The 24,103-nt window shown below is 47.4% G+C and overlaps 1 protein-coding gene across 2 annotated transcripts in view; it reads left to right on the top strand.

Annotated features, from left to right (window-relative positions):
- Window positions 1-24,103, top strand: part of LOC139564650 (plexin-A1-like) — a 244,953-nt gene that overhangs the window by 34,536 nt on the left and 186,314 nt on the right. For both annotated transcript variants that reach the window (XM_071384372.1, XM_071384366.1), the window contains exons 2-3: window positions 6,403-7,820; window positions 20,668-20,850. In XM_071384372.1, coding sequence (XP_071240473.1) covers window positions 6,624-7,820; window positions 20,668-20,850 — 1,380 coding nt within the window. In that variant the 5' untranslated portion in view covers window positions 6,403-6,623. The remainder of the gene's footprint in view (window positions 1-6,402; window positions 7,821-20,667; window positions 20,851-24,103) is intronic.

Below are 24,103 nucleotides of genomic sequence, written 5' to 3'. Positions count from 1 at the left end.
GACAATGTAGCCTCGGTTTGTGACAATGTAGCCTCGGTTTGTGACAATGTAGCCTCGGTTTGTGACAATGTAGCCTCGGGTTTGTGACAATGTAGCCTCGGTTTGTGACAATGTAGCCTCGGGTTTGTGACAATGTAGCCTCGGGTTTGTGACAATGTAGCCTCGGGTTTGTGACAATGTAGCCTCGGGTTTGTGACAATGTAGCCTCGGGTTTGTGACAATGTAGCCTCGGGTTTGTGACAATGTAGCCTCGGGTTTGTGACAATGTAGCCTCGGGTTTGTGACAATGTAGCCTCGGTTTGTGACGATGTAGCCTCGGTTTGTGATAATGTAGTCTAGGTATATTCTAAATCATGTTCTGATTTTAGCTCTGGGAGACCAGCTGAGTAGACTGGAGTCGCACAAAATCGAGTCAGTTTTGCAAGTTGCACTTTCACCCCCTGATCTGGGTTCAGCTTTTTGGCGGTTAACGTCTTTCAAAAAAACTTGCTCAAGATCTTACTTTGGCAGAGCATCTGCGGAGGGAATGGCACAACGCTTGCCCTCAACTACAGAGATTTACATTGGCATTAAAAACCACTCCCGAGTTCCTTTTATCACCCTCAGCCTTGCCAGTCAGCTCTTCTCCTTGCAAAGTTTGCCGTACAAAACATGTCCCCCGCCGCTAATATTAAATCACAGATCTGATATACTGACACCGAGTAGGCATTCCCTGCCGTTCAATGACTTGAATTGTAAAACCTTTTTTTACGATGCATTTTTGATTAAAAGACGTCACGATGATTCACTGGCAGGATTCTCGTCTGTGACTTAATTACCTCAAGTACCTGAAATATAACCCCCTTTCCTCAACTCATCACCCGACTCTAACTAGTCACTCAATGGAGGTGTGTTTTCTCCTTATTGTCCAGGGGAATAGTATATTCCGTATGCATACGTCCATATGCAGATTGTGCTTCCGGCTGTGGTTGAGATTTAACCCATGGAAGGGGAGATTAAGTAGGGGGTTGGGGTTTGTTCTCCTCCCCCCCCATTCCCCCTCTACCCACTCGGAGTACCCCGAAGGCAAATCCCTTAGCGTGTTGTCTTAAGGCTCAGACACGCTAATAGAGTTTGCTGGCCGAGATTACTTGGCACCCCTGAACGTAATTTGCGCACCGAGTGCGCACCGATTTTACATGTAGAACCGCTTGGGGGAGAAAAAAACTATGTCAGCAGTCAGACTGCAGCGGGTGGTCCCTAAAACCTAGATCCATATGTGCAAGCCTTTAGAGTGCCTGGTAAAGATAAGAGCTTAAGAGACTTGCCCATTCAATCTATATGAGTGTTATTGTGTGCTAGGCTAGTGCTGTGTGTGCATATGAGTGAGAGGGGCATATGCATGTTATACCTGTGGTTATATAGCCTAGTATTTAGGCTACGGCTATTAGTGGGGTGCGAGCAGGTACGTGCGCGCGTGTCGTGAACATCACTTCTCCACCTCCCATACTCTGTCTGTCTGTCTCTGTCTGTCTCTGTCTGTCTCTCTCTCTCTGTCTGTCGGTCTCTGTCGGTCTCTGTCTGTCTCTGTCTGTCTCTGTCTGTCTGTCTCTGTCTGTCTCTGTCTGTCGGTGTCTGTCGGTGTCTGTCTCTGTCTGTCTCTGTCTGTCTCTGTCTGTGTCTGTCTGTCTCTGTCTGTCTGTGTCTGTCTCTGTCTGTCTGTCTGTGTGTGTGTGTCTGTCGGTCTCTGTCGGTCTCTGTCGTCTGTCTCTGTCTCGGTCTGTCGTCCCCCTCCCATCTTCCTGCTGCAGCATCCGTCCGGCGACGCTTGGTTTTCCTACAATCAAATGTAGGATTTTTTTTATTTTTACATCAGCAGTTGTCACAAAGTGCTTATGCAGATACTAAAACCCCAGAGAGCAAACAATGCAGTTGCAGAAGCACCGCCGGCCCACGTGACAAAATGCAGCGAGGAGAGAATTTGCTTGAGCTTTACGTGCGGAGTCAGGCGCCTGGGTTTTTTCTGCTCTCCCCCGCTAGCGGCGAGTGCTATAATTGATATGCCACCGGCAATAAATCAGCCGGCCGCTGGTGCCAAGCTGGGGGCCATTATCTGAACGCACAGGTATAGCGTCGAGGAGCTGAATGCGACTGGCTGCCTGGCTACTTTGCATAGGCGTGAGAGAGCATGTAGAGCTAAGAAAGCTGAGAGAGCGAGAGCGGATTTATGAATTCTGTTTGGTTTAGTCCCCCGCCCCCCTCTTCATATTCTTCTGGGGGTCACACACACACACACACACACACACACACACACACACACACACACACACACACACACACACACACACACACACACACACACACACACACACACACACACACACACACGTACCAGTCTGTATCATTTCCTCAGATCCCCCTCCGCCGCTAAGCCCAAACACTGTTAACCCAAATAAACAAACTGAAAACCAATCAATCACTGTACTGTTTTTGCCTTTTCTATATTACTTGATTGCGATAACAGTTCAGGCCTAGATGTCACTCTAGGTTCTCAACCAACGGGTTAAAAAGCGAGACTCGCAAAAGTCCCAAATGATTGGCACGTTTTCCTGATCTTCCCCCAATATGGTGCTCAGCCTTGTTCTACAGCCTTTTCATTTCGACATGGCAGAGGAAATTGAAACTGAAGAGGTAAAAAAGGAAGAGAGGGAAAATTGAAAAACGACAGAGGAAATCTGTACGAACCTGGAAGTGCTGGCAGATTCTTTATCGGGGAGAGATTGTGACAATTTCCTCATCTGTCAAGCATTCCATCAAGACCCGGGGGAGTTGAGTGTAATAATTTTTTTTGTCCATTATCAACTTGCTCTCCTCTCTCCCATCTCAAAGCTAACTCAGGGATGGGGCCATAGGCTTCAGCCGGGCATGCTTTTTTCAGCCAACCCCTAGAATTAGCTCTTATAGAATTAGCCTTTGTAAGTGAGCTGCCATTTTTTTAAAATTATTATTATTATTTTTTACAATAGCATGCATTGGACACGGACGGTCTACCGTGATAGCGTTTCCCTTATTACTTGGGTAGATTACGGCCAGCTAGAGACCCAGGCAAGTACAATTTGTTGCGCCACTCACGCACTGTTAGGTCAAGTCATGTCGGCTGAAAATGAAGAGAAATTACTGTAGAGAAGACCTTCTACAGGTCTCCTCTTTTTCTCTCGCTCTCTCCCTCTCGTTCGTTCACGGGAATGACAAACGAAAATGAGCTCGCCGCCACGCTTTAAATTGACATCTGCTCTCGGTGCAAGAAATTAATATATATATTTTTTTTAGGATGACTTCTCACTTTGTTGCACCTGCTTATGTTGGAGAGGCTTCGACACAGGCAGCGGAGTTTATTAGTAGATGCACAACCGTATGGCGCCGTGTGCATTTATTGAACCTAGGTTTTCTCTATTGGCGTAAGCCACGTTAGGATTTCCGCGCCGCGATGTTGAAATGCCAGCGCGTTTCTCATCTGCGTTGTGGCCTCCTCCAGATGTTCTCCTGTTTTCTTTTCTCGCTTTTTCTTTCTATCTCCATTATCGCTCGCCCTCTCTCTCTCTCGGCCTGTCTTTCTCTCTCTCGCCCCCTCTTTCTCTCTCTCGCCCTCTCTTTCTCTCTCTCGCCCTCTCTCTCTCTCTCTCGCCCTCTCTCTCTCTCTCGCCCTCTCTTTCTCTCTCGCCCTCTCTCTCTCTCTCTCTCTCTCTCTCTCGCTCTCTCGCCCTCTCTCTCTCTCGCCCTCTCTCTCTCTCGCCCTCTCTCTCTCTCTCTCTCTCTCTCTCTCTCTCTCGCCCTCTCCCTTTCTTTCTCTCTCTCTCGCCCTCTCCCTTTCTTTCTCTCTCTCTCGCCCTCTCCCTTTCTTTCTCTCTCTCTCGCCCTCTCCCTTTCTTTCTCTCTCTTTCGCCCTCCCTCTCTCTCTCTCTCGCCCCCTCCCTCTCTCTCTCTCTCTCTCGCCCCCTCCCTCTCTCTCTCGCCCCTCCCTCTCTCTCGCGCCCCCTCTCTCTCTCTCGCGTGCCCCCTCTCTCTCTCTCTCGCGCGCCCCCTCTCTCTCTCTCGCGCGCCCCCTCTCTCTCTCGCGCGCCCCCTCTCTCTCTCTCGCGCGCCCCCTCTCTCTCTCGCGCGCCCCCTCTCTCTCTCTCGCGCGCCCCCTCTCTCTCTCTCGCGCGCCCCCTCTCTCTCTCTCTCGCGCGCCCCCTCTCTCTCTCTCGCGCGCCCCCCCCCTCTCTCTCGCGCGCCCCCCCCTCTCTCTCTCGCGCGCCCCCCCCCCCTCTCTCTCTCGCCCCCGCTCTCTCTCTCGCTCTCTCTCTTTCCACAGCATATTCATCTTGTCCAGGCTTTCATTTGTGGAAATTGGATAACACAAACTCCCCTGAACCTCGCTGCTACCAGAGCTATGGTTTGCAATTCCACCGGCTAGCTTTTAGGGTTGTCTGATTGTGTGCATTTTTCCGAACCAAAACACTTTCCCCCTAAATCTCCCTCCAATGCGCACGCATGGACACACACATACACACAGTCATTTGTTAACTGACCGTACTACCTCCATGTGTTCTTGGGGACTAATTGAAACACAGGCCAACCCCTCAAATCACTCTCCGGAGGAAAACTGAAGATAAGGGAGGAAAGAATTGACTTATTATTCCTTCCCTCTTTCTCTTCCGTTTTAGATTTTCTCTATATCTCATGTTTTTGTGCCTCCCTCCCTCCCTTATGCCTCTCCCTCCCTCACGACTCTTCGTCCCTCCCTCCATCGTCTCTCGTCTTTCCCGGTTCGGTCATAAAATAACCCTCTGCCGACACTTTCATAGTCTAGGTGAAATTAAGCTGGGCCTCAGAGTTGCCGCACACATTTTGCGTAATCAGCATTTACAGGAAAACTAATGTCCCGGTATCGCCGGAACATGATTGGTCTGTCAAGCAGCGCTGAGATGGGCCAACTCAAACTCTCTGCTATCATTGGCACTAGAAATCACCCACAAGGAGAAAAAAAAGTCTTTATCCATTACTTCCACCTCCCCGTCAATCAATCCCCCCCCATCCCTCCTCTCCCATCAATCCCCCCCATCCATCCGTGCCAAGGGAATCCAACTCCGGGAAGATATGGAAGCCGAGGAAGTGCTGGCACGTGCTCGGCTTCCATATCTTCCCGGAGTTGGATTCCCTTGGCACGGATGGATGGGGGGGATTGATGGGAGAGGAGGGATGGGGGGGGGGCTAAATCCAGTCAATTCCACTCCCACACCGGGAATAGCCAAATGGGCCTGGGAACTTTGGCTCAGACAATTAGAGGTTGTTTTGGTTTGGATGGGAAGCAGATCTTTAGGTGCTCCTGAGTGGCGCAGCGGTCTAAGGCACTGGTTTGATTCCAGGCTGTATCACAACTGGCCGTGATTGGGAGTCCCATAGGGCTGCGCACGACTTGCCCAGCGTCATCCGGGTTTGGCCGGGGTAGGACGTCATTGTAAATAACAATTTGTTCTTAACTGACTTGCCTAGTTAAATAAAGGTTAAATAAATAAACATATATTTTTTGCATTTAACTGCTGGGAGTGGATGACTGGGTTGGGTGGGCGAGATAGCGAGAGAAGCTTTGGCTGGAGTGGAAATGGGAATTGTATTGTTGGAACCGCAACAACAATGACAACAACAACAGCAATTAATCTCTCTGAGACGTGTGCAGTATACTTTTGTCTCGAGTCTCGATCCATCTCATTCTTTAATTTCCCTTTTTTTCTAGCTTGCATTGTTCTCTACATTCCCGATGGAGCATAATGACCATGAATCATAATTTTTACTCCACCTCCCTCAGGGTAGAAAACATGTTTTGTCCATCAGGGAGCTGCGGATCTGCCACAGAGTAACTGAGAACCATGCCTTGGTGCTATTGACAGAATAAGGGCCTAATTAGGAGAAGAGGGGGATGCTGGGTAGTTTGCTGATACTGCATGCAGTGAGGAGGCCTGGGAGGGAGCAGAACTGGATACAAATTGCGTGGCGTCAATAGAAGTGTGCCACCTCTGGGGATTTTCTCAGCAGACCTTCTCTAAACCCCTCACTCTACTGTTGAACATGTGAAATATTAACAGGCTCGATGTTGTGTGTCTCTAACTCATCGCAGTGTGACTCGCGTTATTGTACCGTGCGTTGTGTAATATGCCTGAAGCTCTCGCTAGCTGTCTCCCTTCATAATTGAATGTAGTCACGGATATGTCCTACAGGCCTGAGTTTGTCATTTATTCATCTGGGGTGGTTGAATGTCGTCTTCACTTTTGTCTTAACTTGGCAGCGTATCTCGCGTGCTTTCAGGTTCCCCGGCTGATGCATAATCAATAGGTAATGTTCCATTGCGTCTCATAATGTGTTTTATTTTTTTTTGCCTTGCAGGGCTCCTACCAATGCCGCTGTGGATGATGCTCTGGATGACAGCTCCGAACGCAGAGAAAAGGACACCGGATCAATAGGAGCTTTCCCCCCCCCCCTCCCTTGGCCAGTCCATTCGCCTTCCAGGGGAAGAAAGCTAAACACAAACAGAGCCGGACTAGGTGCTGGAGTGAACCCACCTCCCCCATCCCTTTCCCCAGCCTTGCCCCCCGCAAGTCCCAGATATGTGGCCCTTACAGAGGTCACTCGCTGCCCCTCGTCTGGGGAACCTGCTCCTTCTTGGGGTGCTGGTCCTCTTGGTAGGCCCATCCCAAACAGGCCCATCCCAAACAGGAGGCCAACCCCAGGCCTTCAAAACCTTCTACCCGCCCGATTGGGGACTGACACACCTGGCCATCCACAACAAGACGGGCGAGGTCTACGTCGGCTCGGTCAACTGGATCTTCAAACTCTCCAGCAACCTCACCAAGCTGCGGAGCCACATGACGGGACCCGTGGTGGACAATGAGAAGTGCTACCCCCCGCCCAGCGTCCAGTCCTGCCCCCACGACCTGGCCCAGACTAGCAATGTCAACAAGCTGCTACTCATTGACTACGCCCAGAACCGGCTCATCGCCTGCGGGAGCACCTCCCAGGGCATCTGCCAGTTTTTAAGGCTGGACGACCTGTTCAAGCTAGGCGAGCCGCACCACCGCAAGGAGCACTACCTGTCCAGCGTGGCCGAGTCTGGCACCATGTCCGGGGTCATCATCACCTCCCCGCATGGCCCCGCCAGCAAGCTCTTCATCGGCACGCCCATCGACGGCAAGTCCGAGTACTTCCCCACGCTCTCCAGCCGCAAGCTGATGGCCAATGAGGAGAACGCCGACATGTTCAGCTTCGTATACCAGGACGAGTTTGTCTCCTCGCAGCTAAAGATCCCTTCGGACACCCTCAGCAAATTCCCCGCCTTCGACATCTATTACATCTACAGCTTCAGCAGCGAGCAGTTTGTCTACTACCTGACCATGCAGCTGGACACTCAGCTCACCTCGCCAGACGCCTCCGGCGAACAGTTCTTCACCTCCAAGATCGTCCGCCTCTGCGTGGACGACCCCAAGTTCTACTCGTACGTGGAGTTCCCCATTGGCTGCACCAAGGACGGTGTGGAGTACCGCCTCATCCAGGACGCTTACCTCAGCCGGCCCGGGAAGCAGTTGGCCGACTCGTTAGGCATTTCCGAAGATGAGGACATCCTGTTCACGGTCTTCTCCCAAGGCCAGAAAAACCGTGCCAAACCACCCAAGGAGTCGGCCCTGTGCCTGTTCACGCTGCGCCGCATCAAGGAGAAGATCAAGGAGCGCATCCAGTCCTGCTACAGGGGAGAGGGAAGGCTGTCGCTGCCCTGGTTGCTCAACAAGGAGCTGGCCTGCATCAACTCGGTGAGTCCTGCGACCCTCATAACGCCACTGACCTCTCTCTGATTCTCTGATTCAATTCACTGCCCTTCAATTCTGATATGTCACTCACATTAAATTCACTTTGATTCGTATTATTCACCATGCTCTTTTCAGAGAGCATTGGACAAAAGGCCTAAGCGCTGTAATGGCTGACCTTGTGGTCTCACTGGAGATCTGTCAAACTTGAGGAGACCGTAGTTACAACCACCCTGCAATTATCAGGGTTTCGCTTCAGACAGTGGTGATGAATACATGGGCCTTCCTCAACACGCCTCTGCCATGATGCTGGCATTTAGCTTTAGTCCCCTTCCACCACTTCTCCCTGGGGCCATCTGTAGGCCGGTCGTAATTAGAGAGGAAGTGCTGAAGCGTCGTGACTCTGAGCCCGGTTCCCACTCTCTTCCTGGAACCACTGAGTGCTTTGATTTAGTCCAACGGAGATATCATTAACCCAGTCCCCAGGATTTGTGAAATGTCACTCAAATGACACACACACACACACACAAATTCATTGAGAGAGGGTTGATCGCATGCTGTCTGCAGTACTCGGCCCCTCGGGGAAGACAGAGGCTTGGCTGGGGTTCTCCTACTGATCTACGGTGCATGGCCGCGCATGCTTTAGAGAGCACACGCCCCGCGCCAGGCTGAGAGAAACGTAATACACAGGCCTCAGTCCACATCTCTCTCGCTCTCCGTCGCCCTCTCTTTATGCCGCCTCCCTTCTCTCTCCCCTTCTTCTTCTTCTTCTCTCTTATCCCTTCTTCTTCTCCTTCCTCTTCCTTCTTCTCTCTTCCCAACAGTCATCCCGCTTTCTCTCCCTCGCCATGTTCTTTCTCTCCCTCTCCCCGTTCTTTCTCGCTCTGACTCCCCCTCTATTTATTTATTTATTTATTTATCCATCTACAGTCAACTTCTACTTCTTATTGTCTTTGTCACTCGCTCACTCACTTCTCAACCTCTCTCTCTCCTTCTTCCTCTTTCATTCATTCTTTCCCTCTTTTTTTTTGCGCTCTCTTTCTCCCCCCCCCCCCCCCCTTTCTTAGTCTCTACCACTCTAATGATTAGTTCTATTGATGTAGCATTCTTATTAAACAGCGGTTCGGCCCAGCTTGGTGACAGGTGCTACGTGCTAATGAAGGCCCATCTACAGCTGTACGTCATACACATAATGGACTACGAATGAGTACAGCAGGAGCAACAGCAGGTTACTCTTTATTACAGTTCATTACCAAGAGTGCACAGGTGCTTGAAAGAAAGGGATGTAGAGATTGGGAAAGGAGGCTGCCGAAAAGCCCGGTCGAGTCGCGCCGTCTGTCGTTTCTAAACCCTTGAGAGGGAGAGCGGGGGGAAAAAGAGAGGGATTTGTGAATGGCCCAGTTGAGGCACTCGGGGGGGGTCACCTCGCTCCTCCTCAGCTGCAGTTGATTTCCTGTCGTCGTGTTGGCCCTTTCTTTCTCAACTCCTCTTCTCCCCGTGAGTGTTAATTTGACCGTTTTGGAAATGGGCTATGGTTCTCCTCGTACAAATGTGTCTTCACAAGTAGCGTTTACACAGGAGAACTATTATCCAAAGCCAGTTCCCATGTGATCTTCTCTCAAGTAACACCCCACAATCTGCTTAGTCAGCCCGTCGGTCGCAAACCATTCCACACTGACTCATTCTGGATCCCCGCTTTTGAAGCCCACTCGTTGCCACAGCTCCCCGGCCCTGGTGGGCACGGTGATGTAAGGGCTGCTGTGTTCGCCGATTGGCTGGCCCTTGATCCCGAGTCGACGCCAGGTCAGGCTTGAGGACTCATTGAGCATAAGTAATGCTGTAAGCACAGGTCTTGGAACAGCGTTCCCCTCCCCCACCCTCTTAACCTTAGCCATTGAAAACTGACCTTAGATCAGTGTCTGGGGGTGATTTTGGCCCGTTGCTCCGTGAGGGTGTAGATGAGGTCAGCAGTTGACCCTGGTGTAGAGCGGCTGGGAGGCGGATGGAGGCAGTCCATTGGCCAGCTGAAGGGTGCAACCTATCATGATGAATGGTCTCCCGTACTGTCAGCTCCCCTCATTACCCCTGTAAATGGACTGTGACTGTGTGTGTGTGTGTGGAAAGCTCACATAGGTTCACTGTTGTAGATATTTATTATGTAATTTTGTTCTGTATATTGTACACACACGCACACAACTAGCTGAAGCGACCTCGGGCAGTGTCTGTGTTCTCGGGCCCTCATCGCATATGTCTGAGGTTTATTAGTGATGCTATGTCCTTCCACCACTGGGAGTAGATCCACAGAAACCATTTCTCCACTGAGAGAGGGAGGGAGCGAGACAGAGGTAGGAAGGGCGAGGAGTAGGGAGAGAGAGGTGGGTAGAGGGGGAGAGAGAATTAAAGGGGGAGAGCAAGTGGGTGGAGGATTGGGAGAGTGAGGGGGGGGTGGGGGGGGTGGAGAGGGAAGAAATGGCAGTGGTGAAAAAAGTACCCAGTTGTCATACCTGAGTAAAAGTAAAGATACGAGAATGACTCAAGTAAAAGTGAGTCACCCAGCAAAATTCTACTAGAGTAAAAGTCTAAACGTTTTTGGTTTAAAATATACGCAAGTATCAAAAGTAAATGGAATCGCTAAAATATGCTTAAGTATTGAAAGTAAAAGTGTAAAGAATTTCAAATTCCTTATATTAAGCAACCCAGACGGCATGATTTTCTTGTTTTCAAAATGTACGGATGGCCAGAGGCACACTACAACAGTCAGACATGATTTACAAACGAAGCATGTGTGTTTAGTGAGTCCGCCCGATCAGAGGCAGTAGGGATGACCAGGGATGTTGTCTTGATTATTGTGTGAATTAGACAATTTTCCTGTCCTGCTAAGCATTCAAAATGTAACACACTTTTGGGTGTCAGGGAAAATGTAAGGAGTGACTAGTACATTATTTTCATTAGGAAGGTAGTGGAGTAAAATAAAAAGTTATCAAAAAATATAAATAGTAAAGTACAGATACCCCAAAACACCTCTTAAAGTAGTACTTTAAAGTATTTTTACTTAAGTACTTTACACCACTGAGAAATAGTGAGCTGGAGCGAACGAGAGAGAGACAGAAATAGTGAGTTAGAGAGCTGGAGCGAACGAGAGAGAGACAGAAATAGTGAGTTAGAGAGCTGGAGCGAACGACAAATAGCTACAGAAAGAGAAAGGAGACATGCCTTTGCAGGCTACATCTGCTGAGGAAAGGGGGGCGAGGAGAAGTGGATATTGCAGATGGAGAGAAAGGAAAAGAGAAAGCTAGAGAAGCTAGCTACAGAAAGCCTGTGCTGCCCATGTGTCTCCTAGTACCATCAGCCACAGAGCAGGAGGAGATGATTTGAACAGAATGCTCCAGCACCAATAATATCGGTGTCAGTCACCCTGGCGCTGGGCTGTCACCGTCACCGCTGAGCCTTTCCGTCATCCGCTGGCTTTTCACAGGGAGGCGCTTTCTACCGCTGCTCCTGACCCTCCGCGCCAGCTGTTGGCTGGCAGTATGCCAGATAACGCTCACCGTCTTCAGGTGACATCTTGACATTCACGCCGTCAGGAAGTGAATAGGAGGAGAATAGAACAGTGGAGGATGTCCGTTAGTGTTGGCGCCATTGTGATTTGAGTGTGTTTGGCTGGGGTGTGTGTAGTGTTTGTTGTGGGTGGGTGTGGGCGTGTGTGTGTGTTTTGGGTGGTGTGTGTGTTGTGGGGGGGGGGGGGGGGGGGTGCATGTGTGGCATGTGCAGGCATTCATGAAGTCTGTAATGGACAAACAAAATACAATGCTACTATCACAACCTTTCCTTCGGTTTAGCCCACATCTCTATTTCTCTCTCTCTCTCGCTCGCTCTCGCCTAAGATGCCGCCGACGTATGGAATATGAATCTCCGGGGACTCACCGTCCACCCGACCTTCCCGGAGACGGCGGAACAATGGTCTAGCTTCTTCGGCGAGGCGCCGGGTAGCCTGGGATTCCTACCGTAGAGTAGGAAACGAAGACTGAGAGGCCGACGTGGGGGGGGGGGTCGTCTTAGTGAGATTGAGACGCCGGGTGACCCGTACTAAGCAGGACGCGTGTGTGCTATACTATGCAGGATGCCTACTCACAGCACTATTGAACTCAACTGGTATCTCTTCGAAGTAAGAGCGGATGTGAATCTCCGTCTCTCCTCATTCATCTAGCCTCGGGAGTTTGATAGTGTTTCAGGTTAGCCTTTTTATCTGTTAAACTACTTCCGTCCTGCCTCCGCTCCTTAGAGCCCATACACAAGACTGTGTTCCAAATGGCACCCTGTTCTTGATGTAGAGCACTACTCTTGACGAGCTGGTTAAAAGTCGCGCACTACGCAGGGGAATAGGGTTGCGTTTGGGCCGCACATAGGAGCCGCCGCCGCTACACTGATCTACATGAAGATATGCCTAGATACTGAAGGCTTTGTTGGGGCTAACGCTATCCGCTAATAGCATTATTCCATTTCATTTAACTTTGCTTATTCCATACAGGGGGGAAATACAATTGAGTTTAGTCAAGTGGACTCTGCGACGTCAGATTCAGAATCAAATGTGTGTTCAAATGCTACATTTCAAACACTTAATCTGTGCTTGATTGAGTTTGCCTCGCGCAATAGATATCCTCCCAAAAATCTGGAACTCCAGGCAGGCTCAAGCGAATGCTGAAAGATTCAAAATAGTATTTGATCCCAGGTCTGGAGGGCTGTGTTCTTCCAAAACTCTATTTTCAACTCAAGCAAGGCCAACTAATAACCTCGTTAAATATATTATTCGCCTTCGCGGTAATTACGATAAATGTAAAACACAAGACTATTGCCTTTTTCCTTCATCAGAATGTGACGGTAAACGCACGTGGCTCATTAAACGTGACACATTGGGAACGACGGCGGTGACGACCACCGGATGGATGATTCTTAGTTAATTGGGCCACGTAATGAGCTGAGGGGTGAGAATTACCGGGTTGAACCTATGTCATTATATACCATACTAATGTACTAATATTAGACATTCTTATGTGTTGGGTTAGATTGACGGCCAAACCAAGCAATCCAGTGTGTGCGTGTGTCTACCTGTGTGTGTTTGCTTATCAGGATCTCCCTTAAGATTGTTTTCAGCAGTGGAGGCGAATGTGGTGGTGGGGGGGTGGGGGGGGATGCTGGGTTGTAAGAACGACTGAGAAGTTCACTTCTGGCGACTAGAAATAGAAAATGCCGTTCTACTCCAAAATGCTTGAATATAAATAATGTTGACCCCATCTGAAATATAATTGACGGGAACCACTGCACTGTAGGGCGATGAGGAGGAGCAAGCTGTGGCTGCGTGCTCGTGGCTCTCATTCGTGCTACTGCTTACTCTGTTTGCTTAAAAGACAAGTTGTAATTGTCAATCTGATCTTAAAAGGGATAGTGCGAGATTTTGGCAATTAAGGATTCCATTTTTATGGCAATGCGTGCAGCTCTGTCTCTCTGTCCCCACCCCATGCTCACAAATCTCCGACCCCATGCTAATGATACTAATTGCCCGTGTAATTATTTATTGATCCCTGTCCTGTCTGTCTGTCTGTCTGTCTTCCTCTGTCTGTCTGTCTGTCTGTCTGTCTGTCTGTCTGTCTGTCTGTCTGTCTGTCTGTCTGTCTGTCTGTCTGTCTGTCTGTCTTCAAAGTGTACTTGTCGCGTGTACAGGATACAGCAAGTGTAAAACAGTGCGGTGACGTGCGTACTGCCAAACTCTTTCCCAATGAGGCAGTAATACAAGTAATAATATAGATAAGAAAACACAATAAATACGAGAGGAAACGCAACACAAGAATCATATACAGGTTAGTGCCAGTACCATTTATTACATGTGCTGGATTGATTGAGGTAGGTATGTACATGTAAACAGGGGTAAGAAGTGACTCCGTAACTTATACCTGCCCATACCATAACCCCACCACGGGCCATTCTGTTCACAACGTTGACATCAGTAAACCGCTCGCCCACACGACATTTATCCTGGTAGCAGGATAAATATGAATAGTAATATTAATCATAATAATCAACAGCAAACATATAAAGGCAACATGTGAAGTGTTGGTCCCATGTTTCATGAACTGAGATGAAAATATCCCAGAAATGTTCCATATGCAAAAGAAGCTTATTTCTCTCAAATGTTGTGCGCAAATTTGTTTACATCCCTGTTAGTGAGCATTTGTCCTTTGCCAAGATAATTCATCCCCCTGACAGGTGTGGCATATCAAGAAGCTGTTTAAACAGCATGATCACTACACAGGTGTATCTTGTTGCTGGGGACAATAAAAGGCCACTCAAATGGGCAGTTTTGGCACACAACACAATGCCACAGATGTCTCACCTTTTGAGGGATTGTGCAATTGGCATGCTGACTGCAGGAATGTCCATCAGAGCTGTTGCCAGAGAATTTAATTTTAGTTTGAAGAATTTCTGCACACTGTCAGAAACCTTCTCGGGAATCTCATCTGCGTGCTCGTCGTCCTCACCAGGGTCTTGACCTGACTGCAGTTCGGTGTCATAACAGACTTCAGTGGGACAATGCTCATCTTCGATTGGCCACTGGCTGGAGAAGTGGGCTCTTCACGGATGAATCCCGGTTTCAACTGTACCGGGCAAATGGCAGACGGCTGTATGGTGTCGTGTGGGCGAGCGGTTTACTGATGTCAACGTTGTGAACAGAATGGCCCGTGGTGGTGATATGGTATGGGCAGGTATAAGTCCCAATTGCATTTTATCGATGGCAATTGATGAGATCCTGAGGCCTATTGCCGTGCTGTTCATCTGCTGCCATCACATCATGTTTCAACATGACAATGTACATCATTCCTGAAGCTAAAAATATCCCAGTTCTTCCATGGCCTGTATACTCACCTGACATGTCACCCGTTGAGCATGTTTGGGATGCTCTGGATCGACGTGTGCGACAGAGTGTTCCAGTTGCCGCCAATATCCAGCAACTTCGCACAGCCATTGAAGAGGACCGCCTGGCGGATGGGAGCAGAGAACAGTCAAATGCTGGGGTGACTGGAGTCTTGGGCCATTTTTGGGGGACTTTCTCAGACACATGTTGGAAGTGTTTTGACACTTTTGGGAAGCTGATAGCAGAAATGTTGCCAGTGACTGTAGTGTCACTGCTTGCTACCGTCACACTGGAACATAACATAATAATAAACCGGCTTTCTTACAAGACGCAAACACACGCACACAATACCCAGCTGTGCGTTTAAATACAATTCAAGGCTCGTCCAAGGGCCACTCGTTACAAGTAGGAACAACCAATTACACACTCCCATCTCCACATTGCTCCGTTGCCATGGCGTTCTAGGCCTATCTGACGTGAGAGAGATTGATCCGCCGAGAGATTCTATAGTTGGCTTGGAATTCTAAAACAACGGTGTGTGTTTTGTGTTTGTTGTTCTAGGCAATGTGTTTGTGTGTTAAACGTGCACATGCGTGTGGCGCTAGGTGCACCTGCATCGTATGTGTGTGTCTGTGTTTCTGTGTGCGCTTGCCCCGTGTCCACCCTATGCCTAAGCAGTGACGTGACAGTGCTTGACTGTGGGCTGTAGGTCAGGAGTTCCCAGTGGGATTTCCCCCGGCCTGTCTGTCACCGGCGATGAGTCATCACATGGCACACACACTCTACGCTGTACTTTTGTTATCGGAAGAACAGCTCAAGAGTCGGACACGTTGTTCCATGAAGCTTTGGACGTTTGCGTCGGTTCCTAATCCAAGTGCTTTAAATTTGCGTTTGGAAAAGCGCTGTATGAAATCCAATTTAATTCAAAAAAGACACATTTGGGTAAACAGACATGTGGAGGGACAGACAGACAAACCGAGACGCGCACACCATTTAAAAAAAATTGACTTTGAGAGGAGTCTGTTTCTCTTTAAGAGACTCCAGCGATGTCTCCTTAAGCTCAGCTGGGATTCTGGGTAATTTATGAGAGGGAAAGATGGAGAGGGGCAGAGAGAGAGCGAGAGAGAGAGAGAGAATGAGTGAGGCAGGCATACAAGCAGGTAGCACACACACACACAGAGAAAGAGAGAAGCCCAGTGGAATATGTGAATAGTTTGTGCTGTGATATGCCAGGCTATTTTGGCGTATGTGTGGAATGTGGCAGCGTGTGTTTAGTTACGCCCTCTCTGGTGTGTTTTATTTATAGAGCAGGACCTCTGTCTATGTGTGTGTGAACATGACCACTCGCAGAATCAGACCGTTGTGTATCCATGCATGATGCATACACATACATGTATGAATGTATGAATGCGCATTTAATGATTATGTGGGGCAGGGGCAGATATTTGTATTTTATTTCTATTTCTATTCGTTTAGAAAATGTTCTTTTTGAAATTCAGTTTAGTTTCAAGTAGTTTCCAGACCTAATTTACTCGTTTTTTATTTAGTTGTAGTTTTATAAAGTTTTGTTTTATATTATTTAGTGTTAGGGATAAAAATAGCTGGTGCCTGGAAGGCTTGGAGACATTGATGTGTTGGGGGGGGGGGGGGGGGTGGTAATGCATAAGGTGATGGGTCAGCTCATAGACTTTACAACATAAACCTAGCCTATCTCGATGTGACTTGGATGTAAAAGGGATAGCGCCTAGACTGGCGAAATAAATATGGTGGAAGGGAACTCTCTTCACAGACCACTGGTGGTTTTCATCTGATTGTCTAACAAATCACTTCAAAAAGTAGGTTCCGTAGCCAGGCAGCATCGGATAAATAGGCTACACTTACATGTCCTCTGCCTTGACGACGATGGCAGTATTATCAGCAGCACCTGTATTTTTACTAAATAAATGTGTTAACGTTGGTTATTTTTCTGTTAAAATTTTTATTTTTTTATTTTCTCTGCCCCGCTCTGAAAGGGCCTCATTGCTTAAGCGGAGAAATTGTATTTAAAATAAATATTACTAGTATTTAAAAAAATATATATATATGTTTATGCCCAGCTCACAAGGCCCCTTAATGTGAGGCCTGAAGCCTGATCCCTCTCGGGTCTGTTTAACGGGGTGTCTCTCCCATAGACACCAATGTATTATCAGCTGAGTCTGGTCTGCTTAGTTCATTGACTGTATATGAACCAGAAAAAAATGAGGGAGTGGGATGTCTCGCTTCCTCTTCTGTCTCTGGTTTAGCTCGCCCCTTGGCTAGGCTAACTTCCCTGTTAGCAAGTGATAGCTAGTGATAGTGATGCGCAACGTCTATTTGAAACATCGACATCACCTGGCAGCATTTACCCATCAGATTCAGAAACTTAAACTCCATTAGAAGAAGAAGAAATCTTGAAAACCCATTACATTTTTGCCCAAAGTTTAGGAGGGAAAAACGAATTCTGAACATAATTATGATGGTTTTTATTTTAGTTCAGTTTTGGAGTCAAAGATAATAGTATCAGTATAGTTTTAGTTTTTCATACAGGTTTGTTAATTATTTTATTTTCCAAAATAGTTTTTTCATGATTAGTTTTAGTTTACTATAATTGACTTGTGTGTGTGCACACTTGTTTATGTGTGTGTATGTGCACGCGCACGTGTGCATAATTCATCTTTATTAACTGGGTGGTTCGAGCCCTGAATGCTGATTGGCTGACAACGCAGTGGAGTGCCTGGATACAGCCCTGAGTCGTGGTATGTGAACCCTTTGGAATTACCTGGATTTCTGCATAAATTGGTCATCAAATTTATCTGAAGTCACAACAATGGACAAAAAATAGTGTAATTAAACTAATAACAAACAAATTATTGTAATTTTCTGGTCTATTGAATACATCATTTAAACATTCACAGTGTAGGTAGGAAAAAGTACGTGAACCCCTGGGCTAATGACTTCTCCAAACGCTAATTGGAGTCAGGAGTCAGCTAACCTGGAGTCCAATCAATGAGACGAGATTTGAGATGTCGGTAAGAGCTGCCTTGCCCTATAAAAAAACTCACAAAATTTGAGTTTGCTATTCACAAGAAGCATTGCCTGATGTGAACCATGCCTCGAACAAAAGAGATCTTAGAAGACCTAAGATTAAGACTTGTTGACTTGCATAAAGCTGGAAAGGGTGACAAGTATCTCTAAAATCTCTTCAGCAGATTTTGTTGCTACTTTCTCTAGGAGTGGCCGTCCTGCAAAGATGACCGCAAGAGCACAGCGCAGAATGCTCAATGAGGTTAAGAAGAATCCTAGAGTGTCGGCTAAAGACTTACAGAAATCTCTGGAACATGCTTAAATCTCTGTTGATGAGTCTACGTTACGTTAAACACTAAACAAGAATGGTGTTCATGGGAGGACACCAGGGAAGAAGCCACTGCTGTCCCCAAAAAATATTGCTGCACGTCTGAAGTTTGCAAAAGTACACCTGGATATTCCACAGCGCTACTGGCAAAATATTCTGTGGACAGATGAAACTACAGTTGAGTTGTTTGGAAGGAACACACAACACTATGTGTGGAGAAAAAAAGGCACAGCACACCAACATCAAAACCTCATCCCAACTGTAAAGTATGGTGGAGGGAGCATCATATCAGTCACCCCAAGAATATTGCTGAACTGAAACAATTTTGTAAAGAGGAATGGTCCAAAATTCCTCCTGACCGTTGTGCAGGTCTGATCCGCAACTACAGAAAACGTTTGGTTGTTATTGCTGCCAAAGGAGAGTCAGCCAGTTATTAAATCCAAGGGTTCACTCGCTTTTTCCACCCTGCACTGTGAATGTTTACACGGTGTGTTCAATAAAGACATGAAAACATAATTGTTTGTGTGTTATTAGTTTAAGCAGACCGTGTTTGTCTGTTGTTGGGACCTAGATGAAGATCAAATCAAAATTGATGACCAATTTATGCAGAAAGCCAGGTATTTCTAGAAGGTTCACGCATACTTTTTCTTGCCAATGTATACCACAAACCCCCGAGGTGTCTTATTGCTGGTTACCAATGTAATTAGAGCACTAAAAAGAAATGATTTGTCATACTTGTGGTATATGGTCTGATATACCACGGCTGTCAGCCAGTCAGCATTCAGGACCCGAACCACCCAGTTTATTATTGACAATATATTGTCCAGTGTAGGTTAGCCAGCACAGTAAGTGTCTTCTTCTTGTGGACTGTAGGTTAACTTTCAAACCCATAAGAATACCATTACTCTTCACTACCCAGTAGAAATCTGGTGTGCATCCCAAATGGCACCCTATTCCCTATGTAGTAGTGCACTACTTTTGGCCAGGGACCAACGGGCTCTGGTCAAAAGTAGCGCGTTATGTAAGGATTAGGGTGCCATTTGGGACCCAACTGCTGTCTCTGTGTACTCATGTACTGTATCTTAACCCCTTCAACCCCCCCCCCCCCCCCCCCCCCCCCCATGATGGATTAACCCTTCAAGGTCCTTCCCTCCAGGCTCTGGTGGGGTGGGGCTACCGTGTGTCTGACTAAGTGCCCGACTCAAATTCAGATTGATGGAGACGAGCTTGCACTTCTCTCATGATTGGGTTGAATCTGGCCCCGTGGGCATCTGGGGAAGTGTAGGTAGGATTGTAGTTGAGTGAAGTGTGTCTAGTCTGTTTTGTCCAGATGGGAGACTGGCCAAGGCCATTGGTGAATAAGAAGACTGTTGTTTCAAGTAACGGCTCAGTGGACATGGGGACGCACACAAACACACTTAACTCCTCTACAATCCTCCCGATCTTTCTGCAGACGCCCATTGTTAGTGAGTCGCGGAAGGTTCCCGTAAAGCAGCAATCCTTCTCTCTCCACCGGGCCACGGGGCGAACTAGGGGGCTTTGTTAACCGAATTGATGCCCAGCTGGCTGTCCCTTCCTCTGTCTCCTCTCCTCCTTTCTCTCCCTGCCTTTCTTCCCGCTGTGAGATGGATAGATTTAAGAGAGAAAAGACGCAGAGTGAAAGAGGTGGAGGGGGAGGAATGGAGGGAGAGAGAGAGAAAAAAGGATATTAACGCGTATAGTTACTGTACTCGTCCGCTGTAGTTCTCGGCTAAGGGATGGTTTGAGAGTTGGAGAGCGAGGCAGCTAGAGTGAGAAAAGTAGGAAAGGAAGACCGGAGGGATATCGACGAGAGTCGTGTTGAAATCAATTTTAGGCAGATGGTGAGACACGCGAGGGAGAGGGGACGAGTTAACTGTTCTCTTCTGTGGATCAATCAGATGATGTAGTGATAAGTCTTTGGATTACACCACCATTTACACACTCGCCTGTGTGTGTGTGCGCGCGCGCGTTGCCCGTGTTAAACACACACTGACGCCACTTCAATTCTAACCTTCCTCTGCTAGCAACCTCTTAGGCCTCCATAGGGTGTGGGGTTGCACACACACACACACACACCCACTCACACGGTGTCGTTGGTGTGTCATGCCTCTCACGACAGGCCGATTTGACTTGCGTAGTAAGGTTGGTGACCTCTGCCCTCTAGCCTCAATGCTTTGTGTCAGCGGTTCAGCCTATCTCCCTTAGCAACCCAAGTGGCAGGTTGGAATTCGTCAGGGGGTCACTATTGTGCCCCTTAATGAAATTAGAGCTCTGAATGAGGGGATTATCATTTGAATCGGTTGAAGAGAATTCGTTGGAAGAGACACACACACACTACTTAAAACATGCACACACGCACACAACACTCGTCAATAGACGATAGTTCACGTTTGCAAACTGCGTATCTGTTGTGTGTTTGTGACTCTTTCCTTTGTCTTTCTGTAAATGCAACTGCGCTCTGATATTGTACTGTATTAAACAAGGCTATTACAAGGCCAGACACACTGTTATACCAGTTTCCTAACACTTCTCTGTCTCTCCCCTCTCTCGTTCAGCCTCTTCAGATCGACGACAACTTCTGCGGCCAGGACTTTAACCAGCCGCTGGGCGGGACCAGCACCATAGAAGGGATACCGCTCTTCATCGACAAGGATGACGGCCTGACCTCGGTGGCCGCCTACGATTACCGCGGCAACACCGTGGCCTTTGCCGGCACGCGCAACGGCAGGATAAAGAAGGTAAGGAGCTAAAGGATGGAGGGAGAACGACTCTTTCGGTCGCGAAGGAGTAGGACGTTTTAGCGTTTTTGAGGGGCGTCGTTATTGCGTTGTATTCATGGTCTTTGTTGATCAGTCTTGTCACGGCAGATTGGAATTTGGATGTTTTTATTTTATTTCTGTAAGCAGGAAGTTGCTCCATGTATAATCATGTCGACATTGTTTAGTCCTCAGGGGAAATCATAGGCTGTGTCAGGAATGGGAACCTATAGATTCCTATATGGCTCCGGCAAATAGCAGTGCACTTACATGTCCGCCCTCATAGATGAGTGGTGGGATCAGATTTAGCCATCGGGGCTTGTTTAGTTCATAAAACCTTACTGCGACGCGTCACATCCATTTGACTCTGACTTGTCTTTAACATCCAGGAGACCCTGCAGGCCGCCGATCAAAATCTCCACCCGTTTTTTTCCCAAATGGCCGCTCAGACGACAGGCGGCGAAATGTCAATTGACTGCGGTCGTCTGGTTTTAGTAGATGCAGTATATAGGCCTAGCCTGTGGTGTCAAATGGAAATGGATAGAGTGGTCTATTGGAAGTCGTGGGGTTTGGTTCCTGTGGTGGTCATGAACTGGATATTAGGCGGATATGTGTTAACGGTTAGTGGCTTGGAATGAAAGCTGAACGCTGTCTGGATCTTAGCCCACAGAATCTCTGGTGAACATTCCAAGCGGGCTGCTGTTGTTGTTGGTGTGTTCTTAGCTGTGTGTTGTTATTGACGTTATCTCAGTTATTACTACGTACACAGTGTGCATGTTGACTGTGTGTTTGGTGAGTGTTCGTTATGGCTTGTCATACGCATTTGTGTGTGTGTGTGTGTGTGTGTAAGCCTATTGTGCGTGTGTGTAGTCTATTGAAGACAGGGCTCTCGGGGTAGATAGGAGCTCATTGTATTTCGCCCGGTTTACCTTCTGTTCCCGCTCAAGACATTGAGTCACCGTTATGAATATGCATTATAATCTGTGGGTTTGCTCGCACGTGTGGATTTCTTTGTCTGAATGTGTTGTGTGTGTGTGTGACAGCACAATGCAATGTTGACTTAGATTCAGCACTGTGCATTTGTCAAAGTGACACCGACCCATTCAGTTATTTTGTGAACAGCTTTATTTGCTGTCGTGTGAGACGTGTGTTGGTGTGTAGAAGGAGAGAACAAGGTTGTTGATACATGCAGGTAATTGCCAAAATAAAGGAAACGCCAACATAAAGTGTCTTAATAGGTCATTGGGCCACCACAAAGTGCCAGAACAGCCTCAATGCTCCTTGGCAGATGTTCTTACAAATGTCTGGAACTCTGTTGGAGGGACGTGACACCATTCTTCCATGAGAAATTCCATCATTTGGTGTTTTGTTGACGGCGGTGGAAACCGCCGTCTCAGGCGCCGCTCCAGAATCTCCCATAAGTGTTCATTTGTGTTGAGATCTGGTGACTGAGACACACACACCCTTTAAACCCCCTATGCTCCTTAAAGACCCCCCTCTTTCAAAGTCACTGAGATCTCAAACACTCGAGAGCATACATACATCATCACGCAACAGACGTCATCAGAGCGCACAGCAGATCAGTGTGCTGTCTACACTCGGTCTGTTGATTTGAGGAAATAGTTTAATCATGTCAGCAACGTTTTTAACCATTTGGAAGTTCTGATAGCTAAGGATTCCGCGAAGCTGTTAGTTTTTTTTTTTGGCTGGGACCGCAAGTTGGTCCTGGATTCCTGCAAAAAAAAATACACAAAGGTTAGCGGTTATCGTGCTAACAGAGCAAGATAACACTAGCAGTGTTAGAGTCAAAACGCCAGTGGTATTTGTGTCTACATCTAGGCTCAAATGCGCTAGGTGCGAGATGACATCTACACAAGAGGAGGAAACTAAGGTGGAACTGATAAATGAGCATTAATTATTTGTCTGTTCCAAATGTATCATCATCAAGCAGTTTAGGGAAGTGATTCTCCGGCTGCTAGTTCAGTTGCGGGAAAAAACAAGATGTGCTTTTCAGTTTCAGTTCAGAATGCCTCCTACAGCTAAGGACTCGATGAGTCGGGCGGTACTGACCTGCTCCAATCCACTGGACAGATGGTAAGCTCAACTCCCCGGCCAGTGGGAGACTGGACACTGGCAAGGCGAAGGAGGCGAAACGTAAATGTCACTGATGTCTACCTCGGATCAGCCACTCAGAATAGCACTAAAAACAAGCAAGCAACACAGAAATGGACAAAAAATTGCCCATATTAACACGCCTGAGAAATAAGGTTTGTGAAATTGACCACTTATTGACATCAGAAAACTGAAAACTGCTAAGAGTCAGTGTTTGGACTATATGTGTGAAATGTTGGATATTGTAAGTGATATCAAGCTGCCCACTCACAAAGAAGCTCCAAGCTGTAACCAGTGCCTGCTATCTGGTTCAAGTCATCAGTCCAACCTACCAGGGTATTTACAAACAGAACATGAACTAAATCATCTATGTATATTGATCACATCTTTACTAATGTTGCAGAAATCCGCTCTCAAGCAGTGTCCACGGCCATCAGATGTATCATAATATAATAGCGATATCGAGAAAAACCAAAGCTCCGAAGACTGGACTTAAAATTGTGTATAAACGATCATACGAGAGGTTTTAACAATGATTCCTTTGTGAAGATGTGAAAAATATTTGTTGGTCTGATGTACTGAGGAACATCCGGATGCTGCACTGGAAGCATTTGTGAAACTGCTTCTTTCCGGTTACTGATAGGCATGCGCCCATCAAGAAACTGACTGTGAGAACTGCCAGAAGAAACTATACTATGGAACAAAGATACATTATGTAACGGATGATGGTTAAAAGCTCTGGAGCTCTGCTCCATCCTTCATTGAGGTAGAATGCTGAGCCTTCATATTCCTGCATAATGAAAGACGAGCGATGTAGTTTTGAGTTCCACAAAGTCGGTGCGGAAGAGGTGAAAACAATTGTTGCCGTCTATAAATAAGGACAAACCACCAAGTACCGACAACCTGGTTGGTAGCGGAATACATTGTGACTCCTGTTTTTGACATTTTAAATGTATGCCTAGAAGACGGTGTGTGGGGGGCAAAGGTCATTCCGCTACCCAAGAATAGCAGAGCACCCTTTTAATGGTTCAAACAGCTGACCAATCAGCCTGTTACAAGCGCTTAGCAAACTTTTGGTAAAAATACTGTTTGATCAAATACAACGTTGTTTTACAGAAAACAA

The sequence above is a fragment of the Salvelinus alpinus genome, chromosome 2 (genome assembly GCF_045679555.1).
Source record: "Salvelinus alpinus chromosome 2, SLU_Salpinus.1, whole genome shotgun sequence".
NCBI classification, from domain to species: Eukaryota; Metazoa; Chordata; class Actinopteri; order Salmoniformes; family Salmonidae; genus Salvelinus; species Salvelinus alpinus.
Note: the sequence above shows the minus strand (reverse complement) of the source record. Positions and strands in the feature narration are given on the sequence as shown.